This window comes from Dermochelys coriacea, chromosome 1 (assembly GCF_009764565.3).
Source record: "Dermochelys coriacea isolate rDerCor1 chromosome 1, rDerCor1.pri.v4, whole genome shotgun sequence".
NCBI lineage: Eukaryota > Metazoa > Chordata > Testudines > Dermochelyidae > Dermochelys > Dermochelys coriacea.
The window spans coordinates 278,077,018-278,100,012 of NC_050068.2; the positions used below are offsets into that span (position 1 = coordinate 278,077,018).

The 22,995-nt window shown below is 40.3% G+C and overlaps 1 protein-coding gene across 3 annotated transcripts in view; it reads right to left on the reverse strand.

Moving 5' to 3' along the window:
* TMTC2 (transmembrane O-mannosyltransferase targeting cadherins 2) overlaps positions 1–22,995 on the reverse strand; it is a 369,071-nt gene that overhangs the window by 64,739 nt on the left and 281,337 nt on the right. For all 3 annotated transcript variants that reach the window (XM_038383409.2, XM_038383382.2, XM_043492681.1), the window contains exon 8: positions 21,198–21,319. In XM_038383409.2, the coding sequence (XP_038239337.2) occupies positions 21,198–21,319 (122 nt within the window). The remainder of the gene's footprint in view (positions 1–21,197; positions 21,320–22,995) is intronic.

The following is a 22,995-nucleotide window of genomic DNA, read 5'->3' on the forward strand; positions in this document are numbered from 1 at the left end:
TACTGAATGGTGGAAGCAGTAGGTGGGGCAGGTTGGTAGAGGTGTATTCGGAGATGGGGATTAGTTTGAGGAGCATCACAGAGTTGTAATTGTGATAGGAGAGTGTGCATCTTGAGGAGCTAGTCTGCATCATTTTATTGAAAAAAATGTGTAGTTTGTTATAGTAAAAAGGCCCTGGGGGGCAGGAGGTCTTGCCACAGAAAATGTCAATAGGGAGGTAAGATAAAAGACTTGTCTACAGGTGTACTGAAGGGTAAGGGAAAGCACAGGGTTAGATGGTATCCTGTAAGTGTGAAGTGATTGTTAAATTTCACAGGTGCAAGCAATCCAGCAGGAGAGTAGGTTATGGCTGTTTCTACACTTATATGCTACAGCAGCACAGCTGAATGAGAACACTTCAAGGGGACGAATAGAGCCTGAAACAATAGTTATGAAATATGTGAATAGCTCCATTCATGTCAGCAGGTGTTTTGCTCCCCTCTCCCCAGTGCTGGAAAGCCTGCAATATGCAACAAGCATACCCATTCTCAGCTCCTTCCCCAGTGTCTGCAGTGTGTTCTCAGTGCATGTTCCAATATGCCTGTTCTCAGCTACACATGCTGAGGGGAGCTTCCCCAGATCCTGTGTGCATAGCAGGGGAGAGGAGGAAGAGAAAGAGAGGCTCAGACCCCTTAGAAGAACAAGGGCCCCAGATCTCAGCTCAAATGAGGGTGGCCAGACCCCCACAGATGGACTGAGGGTCCTCAGATCATGATACACACTCGGGATGGCAATGTAGGGCTGACAGGCACCTCTGCCCCTATTTTCCGTTTGTCACACTCCCCTACACCTACACCCCCGCCCCTTCTGGCTCCCTAACTCCTCTCCTATCCACCCATCCCCATTTATTCTCCTCTCCATAATCCCCTCACTACACACCAAATCCCTCTCTCCCCATTTCTAACTACTCTTCCAGCACTAATCACCGTCCCCTTTCAGCCAGCATTAGCAGGTATTTTATTTTATTTTCATAAATCGTTTCAAACATTTTCTGCTATATTCAGATTAAATCCATTTCCCCAAAATAATTTAAAAAACCCACACTCCTTTGACAGCAGCAGAGTGGAGCAATGTGCCCATTTTCTATTTCAGATTTCTACCTTGAATTAGATTTGAACTCACAGTGCCCATTTGGTGCTCAGAGTAATGGCTGAAACAGTCCCTCAGCTCCTTACAGATCCTGTGAATCTTAGGTGTCTCTTAACACTCTTGGGTGCTTCTTTTTGCACATGTGCAGTGTAATGCATTAAGTGCATCCCTCACATTTGCTTGCTGGAACACTTATAAGAAGAAGAGTTTGCTTTTCCAGTTGACGTTTTAATTTGGTTTCCCCTAGAGAGCTCGTTGATGTAATACTCTCTGTTGGGATAACCTTCGAGCGTTGGAGACTCTGGTGTGATTATCTGAGCCCTGGTTTGATCTCTATCTGCGTACCAAACTACATTGCCAGAATGTATCAAATTTAAGAAAAGCTGTTTTCCGCCCGAGGCTCTATCTCGGGAACATCTTGTTCAAATGATCCGAAACTTAGATCGCTGACCAAACCCTGCATCCCCTGAGACACACAAAATTTCAAGGGAATCCAAATAACCATATGGATTTTAGAGTTCTTACAAGAGTCAAGCTTTAAACAGAAAGCTCGTCTTGACCCTAACTACAGCAGAGTTGCTGCAACATTCCAGGGTTACAAGTTTTGTGGTTGACTATTTTATGCTGCTGATCTCTAGGCACAGAGGTAAGTGTGTTCAACACTATCAATGTTCAGGATCTAAGGAAAAGGTGGAAATTCATTGTAATAAATATCGTAAAGGATCTTGGTCAACTGTGAGCTAATTTTCTGGACAAGTGCCAGGATAAGCATAACTCCAAAACAAAACTGTGGTATGCAAATGAAAGTTAGATACATTCATATGCTAAAAACAACACACACTGATTTCATCATCTAGAACCGTGGACACAGGATTTTGTAAAATCTCCTATATTTGTGTTCTATGTTTATTTGCAGAGATATTAAAGTGCTACTCTCTTTCACACTCATATTAAAAAAAGATTTCATGGGAAGTAAGAGCTTTTTGCAGGTCAATATAAAAGTGATACCAATCTTTTAAGGAAAATGTCTTTGACCTGGTAAACTACCAAAGCTATGATGAGAAAGGCAAGGGAAAGACACAGAAACAGTTGCAAGTTAACCATAGTTTTATTAATAAAAATCAACAGTACCTTTTGTTGTTTAGTACTCCAAAACCACTAAAACCAAGCACTATCACGAGCCCAGGGACAGAGGAAATCTACGGCTTATTACTCTTTCCTCATGGAGAAAATAGCCAAACTATTGTACCAATAGTTTGGTATCCTGTCTCAGACACTAGCCAGTATCAATTATGCAATACCATGCCTATGACTGCAGTTTATTCCTAGTCCCAAGCAGAGAGTTGGTTTGTATTATGAGACATAAGACATCAGAATTAAAATGACTTATTTTAACTAAGTGCAGCTGATGTGGAAGTAAGACTTCTTGATCTGTAATTCTCAGGATTCCCTGAGTGCCATTTTAAAGATACATACAACATAGCCCACCCTATAATCTCTTGGTATAAAAGCAGATTTTAATCAGATTGAGTATTGCATGCATTCTGTACTGCGGGCATCTATCACATAATGTAACATTCAAACAACAACAAGAATTGCTCAATGATCACTACACCAAATCCTCAGCCCACCCCCCTCAACAGCCTGAGAAGAGAAAAGGAGCTTTACAGTGAATCCAGAAAGTTAACAAGTGCAGGGGAAGATGGTAGGGACAAATTCCAAAGTCAAGGTCCCCTCTCAGAAGCCTCCTCATTTATACTACAGGGGATCCATAAGGTATCCCTCATGAAAGGGAAGAATTTGGCCCTTATTGTCCAATAACATTATCTTCAGTTTCCAATCCTCATACTTCAGACCCCCTTGTCAAGCCCCTGAACAGATTTTGGAAAATTAATCCTTCCCAATTACCCACAATGCAAGCAACTGCTACCTCCTAACCACTGCAATCACATGATAGACGAAACTCTTTTACATTTAGATGCTGAAGCACCTTTCATCCCAAAATTTTTTTCAAAATACATTGTACAAGTGTACAGCAATCCCTTCCTCCACCAGTGAAATGGAGCTGCCTCTGTGGGAGAAAGGCAGCAATTCTTTTTAAACAGCATGCAGCGATAGTTCAGCGCAAGAAGTGAAGAAGAATGGTGTATCCAATTGAAACTACCAAGGGAATTCAGGTAGACAGAGTAATTATTCAAGTTCAAATTGGTTCAGGATACTAAGTTAACATCCTTACTCTGGCAAAAAGGGTCATGTCACAAAGTTCAGCCTGGAGACTCCAAAATTGTAGGCAAAGACTAATGCCAACAGAATTAACATTTACAGATTGTGCATCATTGCTCTTTTAACAGACTAATACAATTAGTCTTAGCTGACTTCATTCCGTCTTATGCATACTGAGGTTGCTATTCCTACCGAAAAAAGAACAGTTCACTGAAGGTAGTCATAAAATATGAATCTTCTGCTTATAGAACTATGTCTATAAGACCACAAGCATTTGTCAAATATAATTTAATTTCATCTATTCAGTTCACCAGAATATGTTACCACTATATTCTGTTTGGCACTTTCCAAATGTAATACTGCACCCAGCTTAAGTCATTCAGGGAAGCAGAGTACATAATGGTGACAGGTGCCCATACACATAGCATCAATAAAATGATTGTTATTGAGAGGCCAAAATGCTCATTAACAAAAAGAGGAAAAAAGTCATACATTACATCACCCGAGGCATAAACTGAAGTGCCAGCAAATGAACAGTGGAGAACCATTTATCCAGGTTGGTCATCATTTTAATATATCCATATTTGTCAAAAAATGATTAAGAATGTTCTCTTCCAAAGTGACACTCTGAAGGAACTGGCATCACACTCCACCTAAAGAGTCCTCTTCCATGCCATTTGTGTACTGTTAAAATGTCAATATATCAGCACACATTTTGTAAGCTTTGTTTATGTGTCAGATGATATAAATGCCATTCATTTGACAGAATCAGGCTATATCACTATTAAAAGTTGGCATTTATCAAACTTATATTTTCTACTAGCCACTGCAAGTATTTCTTTGCTAGCACAAGAGGATGCATATGGTGAAATAGTCAGGTTTAGAGGACAACACCTATCCTTTTCCCCACTTTATTGTAAGGATTCAGTGCTAAGTAGAACACAGGATGGAAGGGGATAGGTTCATAATTTTAAGGGAAATACATAATTAGTTATTAAAATAGTTGAAACATTAAATTGCTGTGTACTGGCATATTGCATGCATATTCATTTTTATGTACAACGACCCATACAAATGAAGGAATTGAAGATCACTGGAAAGCTCACAATTTTTAACAGCGAGGGTAAGCAGTTGTATATGTATATACACATGCCTTGGAAACCTCACAAAGTGAAAATACAGCTTTATAACTGCAGGACAGAGTCCTATGTCCAAGATAAAATGGTTATTCATAAGTTTTTAATGGGAGGACTCAGTGGCTCTGAGGATTACTAATGGGATAAAACATGCCTTTCAACTACAGGTCACCAGTTCATATGCAGTCCAACTCAGTAGCAAACAGAAGTGTGTCATATGACAGCTTCTTCTTTGCTTGTGAGAAACGAGTAGATAGTCTTAGCCCACATTCTAATGGAGAAGTGCCTACTTCTCTCTCTCTCTCTCTCTCTCTCTCTCTCTCTCACACACACACACACACACACCCCATAACTGATACTAATTGGCATGTCAGTGAGGGAACAAGAATTCAATCATCATAAAAATTGTATTATCAACTGACTTCTGGAGGGGATTCAGCCAGAAGTGGGGGTGAAGGCACATTAGAAAGTCAGTTTAGAAAAAGCTTGTACTGCTCCTATCCACACTATATTTGTCTGGGCCTTATCCAGAGGTCCCTAATTCAGGCAAAATACCCATTCAGTTCAGTGAAACTCTTCCATGTGTAAGGGCTCCTTGCTCATGTTGCTTGAGCACAAATAGAAGATGGGATTATGTTCACTGCTATCACTCCAGCATCCCATGTGAATTTAAAGACAACCCCCCTCCCCCCACCCAATTCTAGGTATCCATTTTTGAATATGTTAGCTGTCATGTTTATTCTAACTGTCACTTCTATCAGATTATGGACCTCATTCTACAAATATTATCAGACACAGTGCTCAACTGGGCCTTCAAATAAAAGACTTTGAAGTTACCATGACTGAGGGAGTGACTGGAGGAAAGTTAGTCATTTAAGGAAAGTTGACATCTATCCAAATCAATTGGCATGTATTTCCTTGACTAGAACTCTCCCCTGCCCCACTCAGAAATAATGGAAAAAGCCAGCAACAGCAATTTCTCCTCACTCTGCTGGTAGAATTTGTAAAGCTCATGCTGAGACAGCTGATGTACTTCAAGCTGCTAGAAACCTTAAAATCCTAAACTACTAATAAGACTGGGAGAGGTTAATGCAGTTAAGCAATCCTGAATAATGTACTTTCACAGATTTATATGCACTGTTAGCTACCAGTAAGGTAGCTCCCTCAACCTCATTCATTTAAGAAATGGGTGTCCATTAAAAACATTAAGAATCCCGTCTTTTCTCCTCAAAGATACGTATTTGCACCATGAGAGTTTCATAATTGTACTACTCATTATTTTGGAAGCATGCAGCATGGCAATAGTTAGGGGGATGAATTTTAACAAACAGTTTTATGACCAGTCTTCTTGATTCCTCTTTATGAACAATCACTTTTTTTAAAAGGACTAAACAATTAAAATAACTTTTTCAGTAGAAAAAAAGTGACTATAACAAAAACTAAAGAATAGGGGAAGCCAGAGTAATTTACATATCTTCTTTTGTATTGCTGAAGGCTTCTGAATGTCTGTATGAAAGATAATGTTCCCAACAACAGAAAGGGTAAGTGTGTGTGAGGCCACAGGATCTATGAAAGACTTTTGCTTCTGTTTTCTGGGGGTAAAAAAAGAAGAAACCTGTTCAATGAACCACCTTCTTTGCCTTATTAAAATGGGTGGGTGATTCAGGGCTGGAGCACCAACAGGAAAAAAAATAGTGAGTTCTCAGCATCCACTGGCGGCCTCGCTGATCAGCTTCTCCCCCTCCCTCCCAGCTTCTCCCACCTGCTGCAATCAGCTATTCAGTGGCAGGCAGGAGGCACTGGTGGAAGGGGGTAGGAGGTGTAAACAGGCAGGAAGAAGTGGGGTGGAGGTGAGGCCTTGGGGGAAAGAGGTGCAGTGGAGGCAGGGCCTGGGGTGGAGCGGGGGTTGAGCACTCCCGGGGAAATGACAAAATCGGTGCCCGTGCACAAGACAATTAAAAACATGAATATAATGGAACCACATAGATATTTACATGTCCTATTGAGTAATTACATGATCTAATTGGGGATCGGCAACCTTTGGCCCCGGCGGGCTGGGCCAGTTTGTTTACCTGCCACATCCACAGGTTTGGCCAATCACAGCTCCCATTGACCACGGTTCGCTGTTCCAGGCCAATGGGGGCTGCAGGAAGTGGCAGCCAGCACATCTCTTGGCCCGTGCCACTTCCCGCAGCCCCCATTGGCCTGGAGTGGCAAACTGCGACCAGTGGGAGCCATGATTGGCCAAACCTGCGGAAGCGGCAGGTTCCTGGCAGGCCGCGTGCCAAAGGTTGCCGATCCCTGATTTAATTCTTGTAAACTTTTTACTCAGGAAGGTCTGATACTAAGCAGTCCTCTGGATAAAAACCCATATTGAGGAGATGAAGGGGATGTAAGTACCTAGCTGGACTGATTCCACTCTACCAAGCCATCCTGGGGCCAGAGGAGTTTTGTGCCCCTGCCAATTACTGGGAGGCATACCACTGCTTGTCTCCCCTTGTGCATGTTTCCCTTCAAAGTGTTCTGTTCAATGCCATATCATCTAGTCCAGTCCCCTGCTCTCATGGCAGGACTAAGTATTATCTAGACCATTGCTGAAAGGTGTTTGTCTAACCTGCTCTTAAAAATCTACAATGATGAAGATTCTACAGCCTCCCTAGGCAATTTATTCCGGTGCTTAACCACCCTGACAGTTAGGAAGTTTTTCCTAATGTCCAACCTAAACCACCCTTGCTGAAATTTAAGCCCATTGGTTTTTGCCCTATCCTCAGAAGTTAAGGAGAACAATTTTTCTCCCTCTTCCTTGTAACAACCTTTTATGTACTTGAAAACTATTATGTCCTCACTCAGTCTTCTCTTCTCCAGACTAAATAAACCCCGTTTTTTTCAATCCTCCGTCTTAGGTTATATTTTCTACACTTTCTACCATTTTTGTTGCCTCTTCTCTAGTCTTTCTCCAGTTTGTCCATATATTTCCTGAAATGTGGGGCCCAGAACTGGACAGAATTCTCCAGTTGAGGCCTAATCAGTGCGGAAGAATTACTTCTTGTGTCTTGCTTACAACACTCCTGCTAATACATCCCAGAATGATACTTTTGCAAAAAAAAAAAAAAAAAAAAAAGTGTTACACTGATGACTCATATTTAGCTTGTGATTCACTATAACCTCCAGATCCCTTCCTAGGCAGTCATTTCCCATTTTGTATGTGTGCAACTGATTGTTCCTTCCTAAGTGGAGTACTTCACATTTGTCCTTATTGAATTTCATCCTATTTTCTTCAGACAATTTCTCCAGTTTATCCAGATCACTTTGAATTTTAATCCTATCCTCCAAAGCACTTGCCACCCCTCCCAGCTTGGTATCATCCACAAACTATACTCTCTATGCCATTATCTAAATCATTGATGAAGATACTGAACAGAACCAGATCCAGAACTCATCCAAGCAGGACCCCCGTCGATATGCCCTTCCAGCTTGACTGATAACTACTCTCTACAAATGGTTTTCCAACCATGTGTGTACCCACCTTATAGTAGCTCCATCTAGATTGTATTTCCCCAGTTTGTTTATGAGAAGGTCATGCTAGACAGTATCAAAAGTGAAGATATATCCACAAGGCTTATTACATGAGAACATGTCCTCTTTTATGACATCCAACCACTTGTTCTTGGGTCTGCCTATGTTTTTTCATTCAATCTTGAAATATGTTGAACTCTTGTAACCTACATAGTTGTCAGGATTGTGCTTTACATGATCAGATCATCTCAGTCTGAACTCCCTCTAATCTTCGTTTGTGGGTGTTACTTTAAACACGTCTCAAATATACACATTCCTCATATGGTCTTTCTTTCACCACTCATCCATCTCAACATTTGCATTTCTATGGAACAGATCATTTGCACACGTTCTATGAAATCAGTACAAAAAAAATAGTGCTGTACATGGAAGAAAGTATGGAATACCAATTGAACTGTTTTAGTTTTTATCTCTTACTTAGGGTCTAAGAGGAATTTACCAAACAGGAATAACAAACTTTTATTAAGACACAAAAGGGCTGTAAAAAAGTATTAGGCAAATTTTAAAGAAAATAATTTCTTCACACACTTTGAGATATATTTACTGTATGGAAAATATTGAGTATTCACCTCTATCATTATTCTATAGACTATTATTATATCCTGATCACATAATGAAAGCAGAATTGATGCATGTGAAATTAATTCCCATATTAGGTACTTTCCTTTCCATCCAGTCCTAAGACACTTTTAATAATTTTTGATGAAGTAGAGTATTAACGTCTACCTGTGTTCCATGACAGTAAATTCACCGTCTTCACAAATTGTTTTAATTGAATTCTAAAAATTCTTACTGAAGAAAATTTGGCCTATATCCTGCATTCTTCTGTGTTTACAGTCAAATCTATTGTATGTAGACTAGTAACAGGTAACTGGGGGCCTATATTATACCATTTAATAAAATAAAGATATTTCTTTCTTTCATGAAAACAGTTCATTGTGCATTTGCCTTCCCTGTTTCCAGTCATGAGCTTTAAATTTGCATGAATGAGAAATTTATGGCTTCCACTACCCTATTCACAGGAGCAAGACACAATGTCATTTACCAACCGGTAATCTGAATACCTTTTCAAATTTATTTTACAATGAGAGTGCCTTTCATTTTACAGGTTTCAGAGTAGCAGCCGTGTTAGTCTGTATTCGCAAAAAGAAAAGGAGTACTTGTGGCACCTTAGAGACTAACAAATTTATTAGAGCATAAGCTTTCGTGAGCTACAGCTCACTTCATCGGATGCATCCGATAAATGCATCCGATGAAGTGAGCTGTAGCTCACGAAAGCTTATGCTCTAATAAATTTGTTAGTCTCTAAGGTGCCACAAGTACTCCTTTTCTTTTTTCATTTTACAATTAGTCCCACCGAATTTTGGCATACAGTCAAAAATATGTCCTAATGGAATTGAGAAGTATATTCATGGATATAGTTTTATGACATGTGGCCAACTTCAGGAAATACAACCTTGATAGATGCCAGTTATGGAAATATCTCTAGCTAGGAAATCCTGTCATTTAAGACATAGATCTATCCATGTATACTGGATAAACCACACCTAAAGCAACTGAGGGATAATGGCCATAAAGCAATGCAATGTGACTTTTATATTCAGACATATTCAGAGAGGGGTGGGAGGAGGGGGGAGGAGAAACTGTGTAATATATGTTTGGTGTATAAAAATTGATCCCAAAATTGGAACTCCAGGCCCAAACCATCTCTGAACTTTAGGAAACTTCAGAATTAGATCCAAACTTTCTGACTTGGACCCCTCTCTAATAATAATGGCATGGTCTCAAGCTTGGTTCAATTTGGCTAGATCATAGGTGGACCCCACAAAGGGTTTAATACAATAGAAAATTATTTCGTGTATATATATATTACACTCTGAAGATAAGCCACAGTTCTCAAATTTAAGACTTGTCAATAAATGCTGGAATGGTGATAATGGCACTTTATTACACAGCAGTCAAAGAGCCAACCAGTTAGTCATTTTTGGATGTCAGTTGATGATGATTAATTGAATATGGACGTACCCAGGAATCCTATATCCATAATACTCTGCTATGATGGGAATTAAACTGGAAAATTCAACTTTTATTAAAAAAATTCCTCCTATGAACAATTTTACCTTCCAAGATATTTAGCCTCCAAAAATATAATATCTAACTGGTTCAGCCATCTAACTGAGTTGGCTCATTTAGAAACTACGTCTTTTCATGCAAGTGAAAAATTTCTAGAGTTTGAGAGCATTTAAAAACAATCCTAGAAATGTTATTCCTACTATAGTTATATTATGCTGTTTTCAGCTAATCACTATGTAAAATACCATAAACTACTCCAGAAAATTGCATTCAACTTATATATAAACTTGAATATATTTCAGCATTTCAATTTCAAAACTTTTTTAAAGAACAGTAACTCAGTGACTAATCTTCACTATTCCTGTTTGGTACCAATATGAAAATTACCCTTGTTTTACACAGAGGAAAAAGGAGACGGGCAAAGCACAATACCTTTTACAGCCAAAAAGAATGTCGTTGTCAGAGCTGCAAAACAGAACTTTACAGAACTCTTACTCATTTTTTCAGACCATTGGAACATGCTTGACTGATAAAATCATTAACAGTAATGGATCAAACTCAGTTGATCCGTGTAGCAGGGTGGTCACCCGCTCCTGCCCTGAAGGGCTTAAAACAGCCCAGGAGAGGGCTGTGGCTGGGAGCAAGCAATTCCCAGGCTGACTGGGGGAAGCAGGCTCAGCTGTGGCCACACCCCAATCAGGGCTCAGCTGGCCCTTGTAAGAGGGCAGTAGGCCAGGAGCAGAGAGTCTCCTCTAGTTGTGGAGGGAGATGGGCTTGGCTGCTGGGGAGCGTACCAGGTACCTGAGGTAAAGTAAGGCTGGGGAAGTCCAGAGGAGCTGAGAGGCTCCAGACTGCAAAAGCCCCAGGCTGCAGGCCTGGCAGACGGCCTAACACAGGGTACTAGGGTTGCAACAGGGTAGCCCACAGTAGGTAGAGGCAGCAGGTCCAAACACCCATTGCCTGTGATTATTGGCTTCTACACTGCAGTCTGCTCTAGTGTGTGGGGGCTCAATGGTGACTGGCAGTAGCCAAAGACTGAGGCGAGGTGGGGATAGTGGGTGGGGGTTCCCTGGGAGGGGGAGACCCAGATCTGTGGGGGCAGCACCCCAGGGAAAGGGGCACCGGGGTCCGGGAGGGACATGGGGACCAGCAGCAAGTGGGACACTGGCCTGCAGAGGGCACTCCGAAGGCTGGAAGAGCTAATTCCCTGAGAGACCAGCAGGAGGTGCCGCAGGGGTGACTCTTGCCCCTTGACAATCCGTTAAGTTTTCTTTCCTTTTGTCCCATCCTCTCCTTTTTCTCCCTCCCTCATACTTCCATGCTCATATCTGTTTAATTTTATTATGCTCTGTCATTCAGGGTATGCACTAATTATTCATTAATATTGCTTTTATATAATAAGGGAGGGAACTTTGGCAACAACAGATTCTTGGAGCATGTCTACATTTTCTGTGGATCGACGCTGCAACAATCGAACCACTGGGGGTTGATTTAGTGGGATTAGTGAAGACTCACTAAATCAACTGCACTCAACTCACTAAATCGCTCTCCCATTGACTCTGGTATTCTACTGGAACAGGAAGCTTAAGGTAAGTCAACTGGAGAGCTTCTCCTGTAGACCCAGTGCGGTGTAGACACTGCAATAAGTCGACCTAAGCTATGTCAACTCCAGTTACGTTATTCACGTAGCTGGAGTTGCGTAACTTAGGTCGACTTAACCCTGTAGTGTAGACCTGCCCTTAGTCAGATCCTTTGTTGCTGTTGGATACCCAATAGGCTTTTTATACCCAATTTGACTAATAGTGCATATTGACAATTTGAACTCCAATTTTCTGACTGGTCAGTTGTGCAACACTGGCAGCAAACACTCTAGGGAAGATTTTGGTCTCCTACTGGGGATATGTTTAAAATTTGAGGGATCAGGTTTAACTTTAAGTTTTACTCTAAGACAGGATAGAGGCTTATAAATCATTTTGTTTCTTGGAGTTTAATTTAAGAGTCCTTAACTATTATATGTGTGTGATTTATTTAATCATATTAAACATTCTGGATTACATGGAATCACCTAGTATGAATGTTACTGAATTTACTATGGTTGAGAATTGAAATACAGAAAGTTTATGAAGCAAATTATCCCCCCTCCCTGCCCCCAATATTTAAGGGTCAATTTTGAAGCTGGTAAAAATAAGAGTAATAGCATTATGTGGAGCCATGTAAAAGGCAAATCAATACTGCATGTTTTTCCAAAGAGATACACCAGAACATATAATTCCTAAACTACATCTTCCTAATTTTATATTATTGGGCTGTTTCTTAAGCAAACTAACCAATATTTGCATTATTACAAACTGTAGGCATTGTGATGTGAGCAGAAATCCACTTGGGATATATAAAATTGAAACCTTTAAACTGGTTCCATCTATGACCCTGAAGTAAAGCTTCTAGAAAGAGACTAGTGCATCCAACATCATTGCCTATCCAGTATGAGCAGATGCCAATTGACAGCCTTCAGTAGGCAAAAGGTTTTAGGCTGAATGCCTACTGAACTTAGACTAATGCAAAAATGGCCTTGCTTATGTATGATGTTTCCTTAGCATGTGTGCTGACACTTTCTCCCTTTGAAAACTTTGTTCACACAATGCAAAGCAAATTACAGTACATGCTCAAGGCTGCACCTGGACCTGTCATTTTTGACAAAGAGACTCCATTAAATTATATAAATGAGTTCTGCAATTCATACAAATTATGTTTTTTCTTGTGAAGAAGAAATAAATTACCTAAGTAAGGCAAAAGCTCAGGTGTAAGGTGTTTGGCTGTAACCCCTATGCTTTCCCAGTTGACTGATGAGGTCAGATAGGATGTTGCTTTCACCAGTGTGTTTCTCAAACAATTTATCTAACTTAGCATGCAAGATCTTAAGAGAGCTTAAAAAATGCATAACATTCAGGTATTGCTGACCCAAATGGCTAAATTCAATTTTTGAGAAATGATAAATAAAATAAAACTAAGAACTTAAACACCAGCCACCAGGCTGCTTTCTAGCTATCCTACAAGCTGAGCTACTAATCATGCTTTTTAACTGCTAAATTTAGCTGTTATATAAATTCTGCAAAAATGTACCCTAGTGAGCATAATATTTAGATATGAACACACAGCATTATCTGATGTATAAGTCGCAAAATACTTGTGACTGTTGATTCTAGGTAAGAAGATCCAAATTCATTATGCTATTCCTTTGGAGAACAATATTCAAGCATTTCAAGTTTTGTCAGTTTTTCTGCACGATCTGTTTCCTCTTGGCATTTCCCATATCCCAGAAAAGGTATAAAGATGTTAAAAATATTTATACAACAGAACAGCACAGGGAGTGTATAATTTTAGTGTAGGATTTTCCGAAGAGCTCAGTGTTGGCCTACCTCTTCTCCCAATTAAGCCAATGAAAGCTTTATCATCTACTTAAAAGGGAGCAGAATTGAGCGCTTTGTGGTAACACCCATTGTTTCATGTTCTCTGTGTATATAAAATCTCCCCACTGTATTTTCCACTGCATGTATCCGATAAAGTGAGCTGTAACCCACTTATGCTCAAATAAATTTGTTAGTCTCTAAGGTGCCACAAGGACTCCTGTTCTTTTTGTGGTACACAGGTTTTGTGCTGAGTGAATTTCAACTTAGAACATAATTATTGAGTGAATATAATGGCATCCAAAAACATATGGGATTATATCTATATATTCAGTGAATGACCACATGTTAAAGATTTAACAACCAGCTATAAAAACAAATGAGGGGTCTGAGTCTCATTTACACTTAAGCTTCTTTACACTTCTCTGTCAGTAAAAGGGGCCTCAGAATGGAAGGAAACTGTATTTAAATCCTCAAATACAAATTTCTCCCACTTTAAGGCATCTTTGCACCCTTAGAGAGAATGAAGTTGCTGTAGTACAAATGAAAATTAGACCTCAGGTGTGTTGTCACATGTGAACAAATATAGACTTTATATGAAATGTATTGAAAAGATCAATAAGTAACATATTTGAGATCTACATAGTGTAATTTTAAATGTCCTGCTTTTATTACAACATAGACAATGTCTTCTGAGTTTCATGGACATATCCTTATGGATACTCGGACAATAAGCTTTACTAAGTCATTTTGCCCAAGAATCCATATTTAACACTTTTATGAATGTAAGACAATTGTCTGTTTCATTAATAGTATTTTTTTTTTAAAAAAAAGGTTTAAGCTATGTCACTTTATTGCACGCACGGACACTCACGTGCACTATTTGGGTAGGTTTAGAAAAGAATTATTATTTCAGGGATGTCTAAGGCCCAATCAGAAATTAGGGCTCCTTGTATTGCGCATTATAAACACTCGCAACACCCACACACTCGTACACAATAATTAATATTCCTATATCAAAGAGTTCTCAAACAAAAACACAATCTGAACTTCCTCTAAAGAAACAATAATATCAAAATAAGTAAACGAAATACTAGTGTCTTGTACTTATTAAAATGTACAAAGGTTTGCAACAATATTCATTTTTGGGGATCTGTCTAAATAATTAGATTTGATGTTGTACTTCAACCTTAAGCTGGCATTTTCTGCTCTTTTGCAGAAACAGGTGGAAGTCTATGAATGGAATAGGTTAGCACCTTCCAAATAACCTAATACTAAGCATATATAAAACTAAGCAAATTAGCACAAGAAAAATTATAGAGCTTAGATTAGACACTCTGCTTTCCATTGTTCATTTTATTGCTTGTAAAATGCAGGTTTAAAGTCACGCTACGCAAACAGCTCTTTGAAACAGGAGTAATATTAGCTACATGCTGATCTGAAGCTGCAAAAATCAACTTCGAATTAAATGAATATCATTCATTCACCATACAGTTACCATAATTTTAAGTTTTACAGTACAGGATGAATTCTTATTTACCTTTTTTTACAGTTATAAAAACAGGGCATACCATCTTGTGTTTCAGCAGGGCAAACCATTCAAAAAGGAATAAATTCTGTTTAAAAATCTCTTTTCAGCCAGATCTGATGTCAGCTTTTAATTTCTACTGCACCTGAGATTTGAGTTTGATTCATAACACTGTATCCTACATTGCTGAAGGCAACTTTGATAATTAGAAACTTGTTCCAGTGTGTGGACTGAGAAAAGGAACAAGACATATGGAGGTCATTGTCCCAAGCAGTCAAGAAGAGAAAGGAGGATTATATTAACTTTTCACTGCTAAACAGGTATATTGGATATAGAAATAAAGCGGCTTTATTTTAAGGTGTCTTATAGGACTAATTATTGAAGAAATAAAAAGTATCAGGAAATCATAAAAGAAATCGTGGATTAAGAACATGCTCTCTGCATTCATATTTTATTATTTGTGTTTGATATGTTAGAGCCAAGTTCAGACAATATAAATGCATTTAGTAACTCAGTACTCTAGCACACTACTTGGTTTATACTCCTATGTTTATAAAACTATAGATTGCTCCTACTGCAAATTGAGAAATCACAGCCTACAGCAATTAGCAGCAATTTGGCAAGTCTTAACAGACTGGGCATAGGTTATGTCCTCCGCACAATCATAACAGTTGCTCACAAGAGGCAGATGAATCCAGAAGGTTCAAGAAGCTGATTCAATAGCTAGGATTGGCACTGGGGGAATAAATGAACCAAGTCTCACTGCTATTAGTAAGTGTTAATACTGGCAACAGACTTAAGGAGGCAGAAAAGCTGGGGTTAAAATTGGGCTATTTAAGTCAGGAAATAAAACATTATTGAATTTGTGAACTTTACAGTTTTGATTTTTACAACTGGGTTTATGTTGTACAATTGCCTTTGGCTGAGACCTAGAAGCTTGGCTGAGCATTTTTATTTTTAACTCCCTGGTCAAAAAGATTTCTAGCTCAGTTATCATTTTCACTCTTCATCTCCTCCCACTCACTCTCCATCTCTTCCTTGGAAAATAAGCTAACAGCCAAGTAGAACCTTTAATAGAAGGTTGTTTCAACATTCATTTTACTGTAGCTCAAAAAAAAAAAGTTGCAAAAAGTTTGACTTTAAACAAACTACGACTGGTGTGACATAAAAGGAGAGAGACCCCAAAATGTCTCTCCTTAACATTTAAGAGAATCACCCAAGGCATTATAACAACTTCCTGCCTTTTTTGGGGCATCTGTGCAGTGTCCATTTCTATTCAATAGACTTAAGTAGCAAAATTCAAATTAAGAGTAAATCACAACATGACTCTAAATCTGGCTTGGAGGGACTATCTCTAGAGATGAGAGATTATTCTTGTTTCCATCTCCATTCAACCGCAGTGGACTCTGTAGAGACTTAGATCAAGCTTGCCAGTTAGTGCCAGTCATGAAAGAAGCCTTTGTGATGAGGATACCTCTGCTTGAAACTCCTTTCACAGACGCCATGGAACAACCATTGTGCTGTAAAACTGACCAGGGCTGAACCATCAACCTCGAGGTCAAAGGTTTCATATCATACTGCCAAATTCCTGCTCCATTCAGCTCTCCTGAAATAACTGACTGTAGAAAATCCAATAAAATGTATTCTGCTCCTTTCCCATTTATAGGTCATCAATCATTCTCAATATTGAAATGTCAGTAACCAAACTTAAATAATTAAAAACAACAAGAAAGCACAACCACATATATGCATTTCACATCTGCTACCCCACCATCATCTAAATAGTGTTGTCTTCTGAAGCACTATGTTAGTTACATTCTGGAAGGGTAAAAAACAAAAAAATGCTTCTTTTGTGTCTTCTGTCTTATTTTTCTTTTAATGCACATTGCTGTCATATGTACAGTAATGACTATATACAGAGAAGACATGGCAGTAAGAAAAGTAAAGATAATTTTAGGGCATTATTTATCATTTTTGATGAAAATAGACAAACATGGAAGAGTGCGTGTGTGGGAAGAGAAGGGGTTTTGCATTTCACTGGCCTATACTTTAACACAGGGGTGGGCAAACTAGGACCAGAAGGCCAGATCTGGCCCATGAACCGTTTTAATCCACGGCACAAGGTCAGGGGCTGCCCATGTGGCTCCTGGAAGCCGCAGCATGGCCCCACTCAAGCTCCTACAATGGGAGCTGCAGGGGCGGTGTCTGAGGATGGGACAGTGTGCAGAGTTGCCTGGCCGTGCTTCCATGTAGGAGCCTGGGAAGGGACATGTCACTGCTTCTGGGAGCTGCTTGAGGTAAGTGCCTCTTGGAGCCTGCACCCCCTGAGCCTCTCCCCTTGCCCCAACCCCCTGCCCCAGCCCTGATCCTCGTGCCCCCCCCCCCGCTCTCCAAACGCTAAGATCCCAGCCCAGAGCACCCTCCTGCACCCCAAACCTCTCATCCCCAGACCACCCCAGAGCCCACACCCCCAGCCAGAACCTGCACCCCTTCCCGCAACCCTGCCCCAGCCTGATCCCCCTACCGCCCTCCAAACCCCTCGGTCCCAGCCCAGAACACCCTCTTACACCCCAAGCTCCTCATCCCCAGCCCACCCCAGAGCCCGCACCACCTCCTGTACCCCAAGCCCAATTTTGTGAGCATTCACGGCCCGCCATACAATTTCTATTTCCCGACGTGGCCGTCGGGCCAAAAAGTTTCCCCACCGCCTGGTTTAACATCATGATCTGGTGTCTGACACTCAGAGTTGTATAGAGATCCTTTTCATTTCTGTAATGATATATATTCTTTCCTGAGCCTGAAGGCACAGTCTGCTTCATATGTATCTTGTGTTTAAATTCCTTCAAGAAATGTAAACAGTTAAACTCTAATACAAATTTATGTGGACATTTTCACCCTTTTTCCATTCTCCCTCCAAATTATCAATTCAGAAACCCAAAATTATATAATAAAATCTAAAATTTCCCATGGCCACTTCTCATAATTTGGAAATAATAAAGATGTTAAAAAAAAAGCTGTAAGATTTTCCACATGATTTTCCCTTCCACATGTTCTAATAAAATAGAACGTCCATGTCTCATAAAAATATTTCTTCAGGAAAAAAAAGAGAATGAATAGGGGAATGAAAAACAAACAAAAAAAACCCCTCATGCAAGCTTCAAATATTCTCCTCAGGTGCAAAAAATGAAGTGGGCCAGAAGAAGAAGGTGAACTGGGAAATCCCATTATGTATTCCACTTGGAGTTTAATATTAAAATAGATATATCCCATAAGTGCAAGTGTATGTCAGTATGTGAGAAATTTTAACTGGAATTGGGAATTAGAGTGAAAAATTATAGTTCCACGGGCTGAAACTGACAGACAGGGGGATAATGATCAGAGCTCAACTCTTATTCCATTGCAAACTGAAAGCTCCAATCTGTACTGGCTTTATTAAACCTTTTAATTGACAGCTTTTAGTAACATTTAAAAATAGATATTGAATTCACTTTAATTGTTGTCACGTCCTTCTGTTCTAATCTTTTCTCATTGCAATTTCATGTATTTTAAGCAAAAATAAAGGGAGGGTGGAGGATATGGTTAAAGTATTTCTTCATTTCTTTCCTGTTATACTGAATACAAAAGTCCTTTGTCTGAAGACTTTGTGGAAGAGGGGCCAGAGTAAAGCTGAGACAAAGGAAGATGAGGGTGTTCAGAGGGAGAGCCAAAGTATTGAGGAGCAGAACAAGGCAGAGCAACATACAGTATTGTCTTCACTGCAAAAAAATGCCTCCATCCTCATCAATGGATTGGGGAAATTGATGCGGCCAGCTGTGAAAGAGGGACAGTCCCAGTGGCAAGGGAGGGAGACTCTCACCAAGGGACAATAGGTAGCTCCTCTCCCGGGAGTCTCTGGCACCCATTGGCCAGCTGGGAGAGAGGGGTGCTGATTTGCCAGCACTCCCCATTTCTCAGGATTTAGCCCAGTGCAGGAGCCAGGTGGAGTCTCTTTCAGCTCCATTCCATCAAGGAAGGCATATATTTGTCAGATAGAAATGCTGATTTATGGCTGCAGGATATGAGGCAATAGATTGGGCAGGAATTGTGATACCATGCGGTGTGGTTGGGTGGGGAGAGCGATCAAACTAGTTGCTGATGCTCCCTGTGTCCAGTTTTCATTGAATGGTCCCCAGAGATAAGAGACCTGGGATTTTGGTGATGGACCTTGGGCTCAAGTGTTATGGTGAAACCTTGTGGCCCTTGCAGGCAGAGGTCAGACCTTGTGGTCCTCATGTCCCCACACAGCTTCACCCTATGTCCCCCTCATGGGGGAAGCGTGCTAGGACTCAGAAAGAATTGAGTTCTGGGGTAAGCTGAGGAACTCCTACTCCATGTTATGGGTTATATGATAATGAGTCCTATAACTTCCTCACTGGAAGCAATTCCACGCTTGATACAGGAGAGTGTGGGTAAAGGGTGGGTAGTAGTCCTCCCTTCTGTTAAAATTTAAAAAAAGTTGCAGCCTATCGCTTAATTCCATGCATATGTCTGTTCTCATTTTGCTGCTGTTTCGACATCAATAGGTGTGTTGTTAATTCAGGTTAGCTAAACCATGATAGCTAACTCAGGTTAAAATAGCAGTGAAGACATGGCAACTCAGACTGGGAGTCTGGGGTTGAAAGCGAGATGCTAACCCAAGCTAAAAGACAAGTTGCCATGTCTTCACTGCTATTTAACCAGAGTTAAGAACACACTGTTTGGTGGTGGATAGAGAGGGTGTGTGTGTGTGTGTGTGCGTGTGTGTGTTTCAGTGAAGACATACCCACATGACAACTATGGAAACAAAGGAGGTATGCCCATGGAAGTGAAAGGCTGAAAGATAAAGAAGAGTATGGGAGAGAAGAAGATGATTGTGAGTGGAAAATAGAGAGGAGGTTATCAACACAGCAGAAAGAAATGGGAAGAAAATGGCAGCTGCAAAATTGGGAGGAAGTATTAGTGACTAAGAAAAGAGGGAATCCATTGTAACACTTCAAAATGTCGGGGGGACAGTTAGCTGCACACTACTAGTGCAATGGGATATCCAAATGGGGACTGTAATTCCCTTCTCTGCTGTGACTATCTTTGGGTCCATCATGAGCTCAGCTGTTTTCAGATCTGAAACTGAATCTGAGGAGGCAACATGAGCATGTTGGGAAAAAGTCTAGCAAAATCATGATATGGCCAGTTCTGTACTAAGAATCTGAGAAGGACTATGTAAGGCCTTTCCTTTGAAAGATGAAGCCAATAAAATCACCATGGAAAAGCTACCATTAAAAGATGGAAGCGTGCAGGCTGAGTATAAGACAAGTAATTGGGTGTTCTGCGTTACATTCACAGCTCTGCTACTGATGTGCTGTACAACTCAGCAAGACACTTCACCACTGAGGAATACCTCAATTTCCCTTGTAAAATAAAGATAATGTTTTAATATACCACATTATTGCATGGCCCAACTGCTGTCTGTAAATGCTTTAGGATCTTAGATGAAAGGTGGTATGCAAACAAAGATATTTTAATATTAAAATAAGAACATTCACCATCTAAATCAACTACAATAAAGTAACTTAGGGCTTTGATTTCACGGAACAGCACTGTGATACTATTTGAAACAGCACTACATTATCTTGCACCAGGGAACTTATAACGCACCCCAGCAGGGTTTATACAGACCAATTAATGCACAAGTTAGTGCAATACAGACCAACCAATGTATAACACGCTAGTGCATTATAAAGATCACACTCCTGTACAATGCATTATCCCACTTTGTAGACAAATCCTTAATCTTAATCTTTCAGATGGATACATTATTCTTTATTTCCTGTTATAAACTTGTATATGGCTACTGTGAGCTATAATACAGCTGCTATGTTCCTCCTCACAGGTGGCTGCATTTTGTTAATGGGCAAGAGGTTACAAAGATATATAGGTTATGTTTTACAGTATATTTAGTTCCTGAGTTGCAAGATACTATTGAAATACAAAGTATTTATTAATAGCATCATAATCAATTTCCAGAGAGAGAATGCCACAAGGCCAGGTTATTCCTCTACCTCACTTCTTTTGAGAGCTCTAGTATTTACTTTCAGAAATGGCTAATTAACTCACCGTTAGAGCCAGAAGTTTTCCGTATGTGAGATGTGCTGGGATGTGGTCAGTCTTGGATCGCAACGACTCCATATACCAGTGTTCTGCTTCAGGCAGCTTGCTTAGTCTCATGTAGGCTTCTCCTATGAAGTAAAATGATGACCAGTCAGAGGACATAGGAGTTTAATAGATTTATCATTTGAATCGCAAAAATAAAAAATATTCTGCATTTTGACTGTCAACCTGTATATGAACAAAGACCTCTCAGATAATGCATTGCTTTGAATGCAGGCAAGTTAGAAAACAAACTAACTTTATGGACACCTTAGTGATGAAGGCATGGAGTAATAGTATTATTAAGGATGAAAGAGCACAGGCGAGATGAAAGTCCGGTTGGAAAGTAATTGAAATTGGGAGTATCAATCAAAATTCCCAAAGTAACCAAATTAACATCATATCTGCTATGCAAAAGCTATTTCTTTTCAATCAATTTAAATTACACAGCATGGAGTATCAGTGAAAATACAGGATGTATTTGTGTTTAACCATAAATCATGGAGCAGATCCTCAAGGAATCCATTTTATAAGCACTTGGAGGAGAGAAAGGTGATCAGGAACAGTCAACATGGATTCACCAAGGGCATGTCATGCATGACCAACCTGATTACCTTCTATGATGAGATAACGGGCTCTGTGGATATGGAGAAAGTGGTGGATGTGATATATCTTGACTTTAGCAAAGCTTTTGATATGGTCTCCCACAGTATTCATGCCAGAAAGTTAAAAAAGTATGGATTGGATGAATGGACTATAGGTAGATAGAAAGCTGGCTAGACTGTTGGGCTCAACGGGTAGTGATCAATGGTGATGTCTAGTTGGCAGCCGGTATCAAGCGGAATGCCTCAGGGGTCGGTCCTCTGGCTGGTTTTGTTCAACATCTTTATTAATGATCTGGATAATGGGATTAATTGCACCCTCAGCAAGTTTGCAGATGACACTAAACTGAGGGGGGGGGAAAGAGGTAGATAGGGTCCAGAGAGACCTAGACAAATTGGAGGATTGGACCAAAAGAAATCTGAGATTCAACAAGAACAAGTGCAGAGTCCTGTACTTAGGAAGGAAGAATCCCATGCACTGCTACAAGCTGGGGACCGACTGGCTAAGCAGCAATTCTGAAGAAAAGGACCTGGGGATTACAGTGGACGAGAAGGTGGATACGAGTCAGCAGTGTGCCCTTGTTGCCAAGAAGGCCAATAGCATATTGGGCTGTATTAGTAGGAGCATTGCCAGCAGATCAAAGGAAGTAATTATTCCCCTCTATTCGACACTGGTGGGGCCATACCTGGAGTATTGTGTCCAGTTTTGTTCCCCCCCATTAGAGAAGGGATGTGGACAAATTGGACAGAGTCTAGCAGAGGGCAACAATAATTATTAGGAGGCCAGGGCACATGACTTACGAGGAAAGGCTGAGGGAACTGGGGTTATTTAGTCTGCAGAAGAGTGAGGGCGGATTTGATAGCCTTCAACTACCTGAAGGGGAGTTCTAAAGGGAATAGAGCTAGGCTGTTCTCAGTGGTGGCAGATGACAGAACAATGAGCAATGGTCTCAAGTTGCAGTGGGGGAGGTCTAGGTTGGATATTAGGAAACACTATTTCACTAGGAGGGTGGTGAAGCACTGGAATGGGTTACCTAGGGAGGTGGTGGAATCTCCATCCTTAGAGGTTTTTAAGGCCCTGCTTGACAAAGCCTTGGCTGGGATGATTTAATTGGTGTTGGTCCTGCTTTGAGCAGGGGATTGGACTAGATGACCTCCTGAGC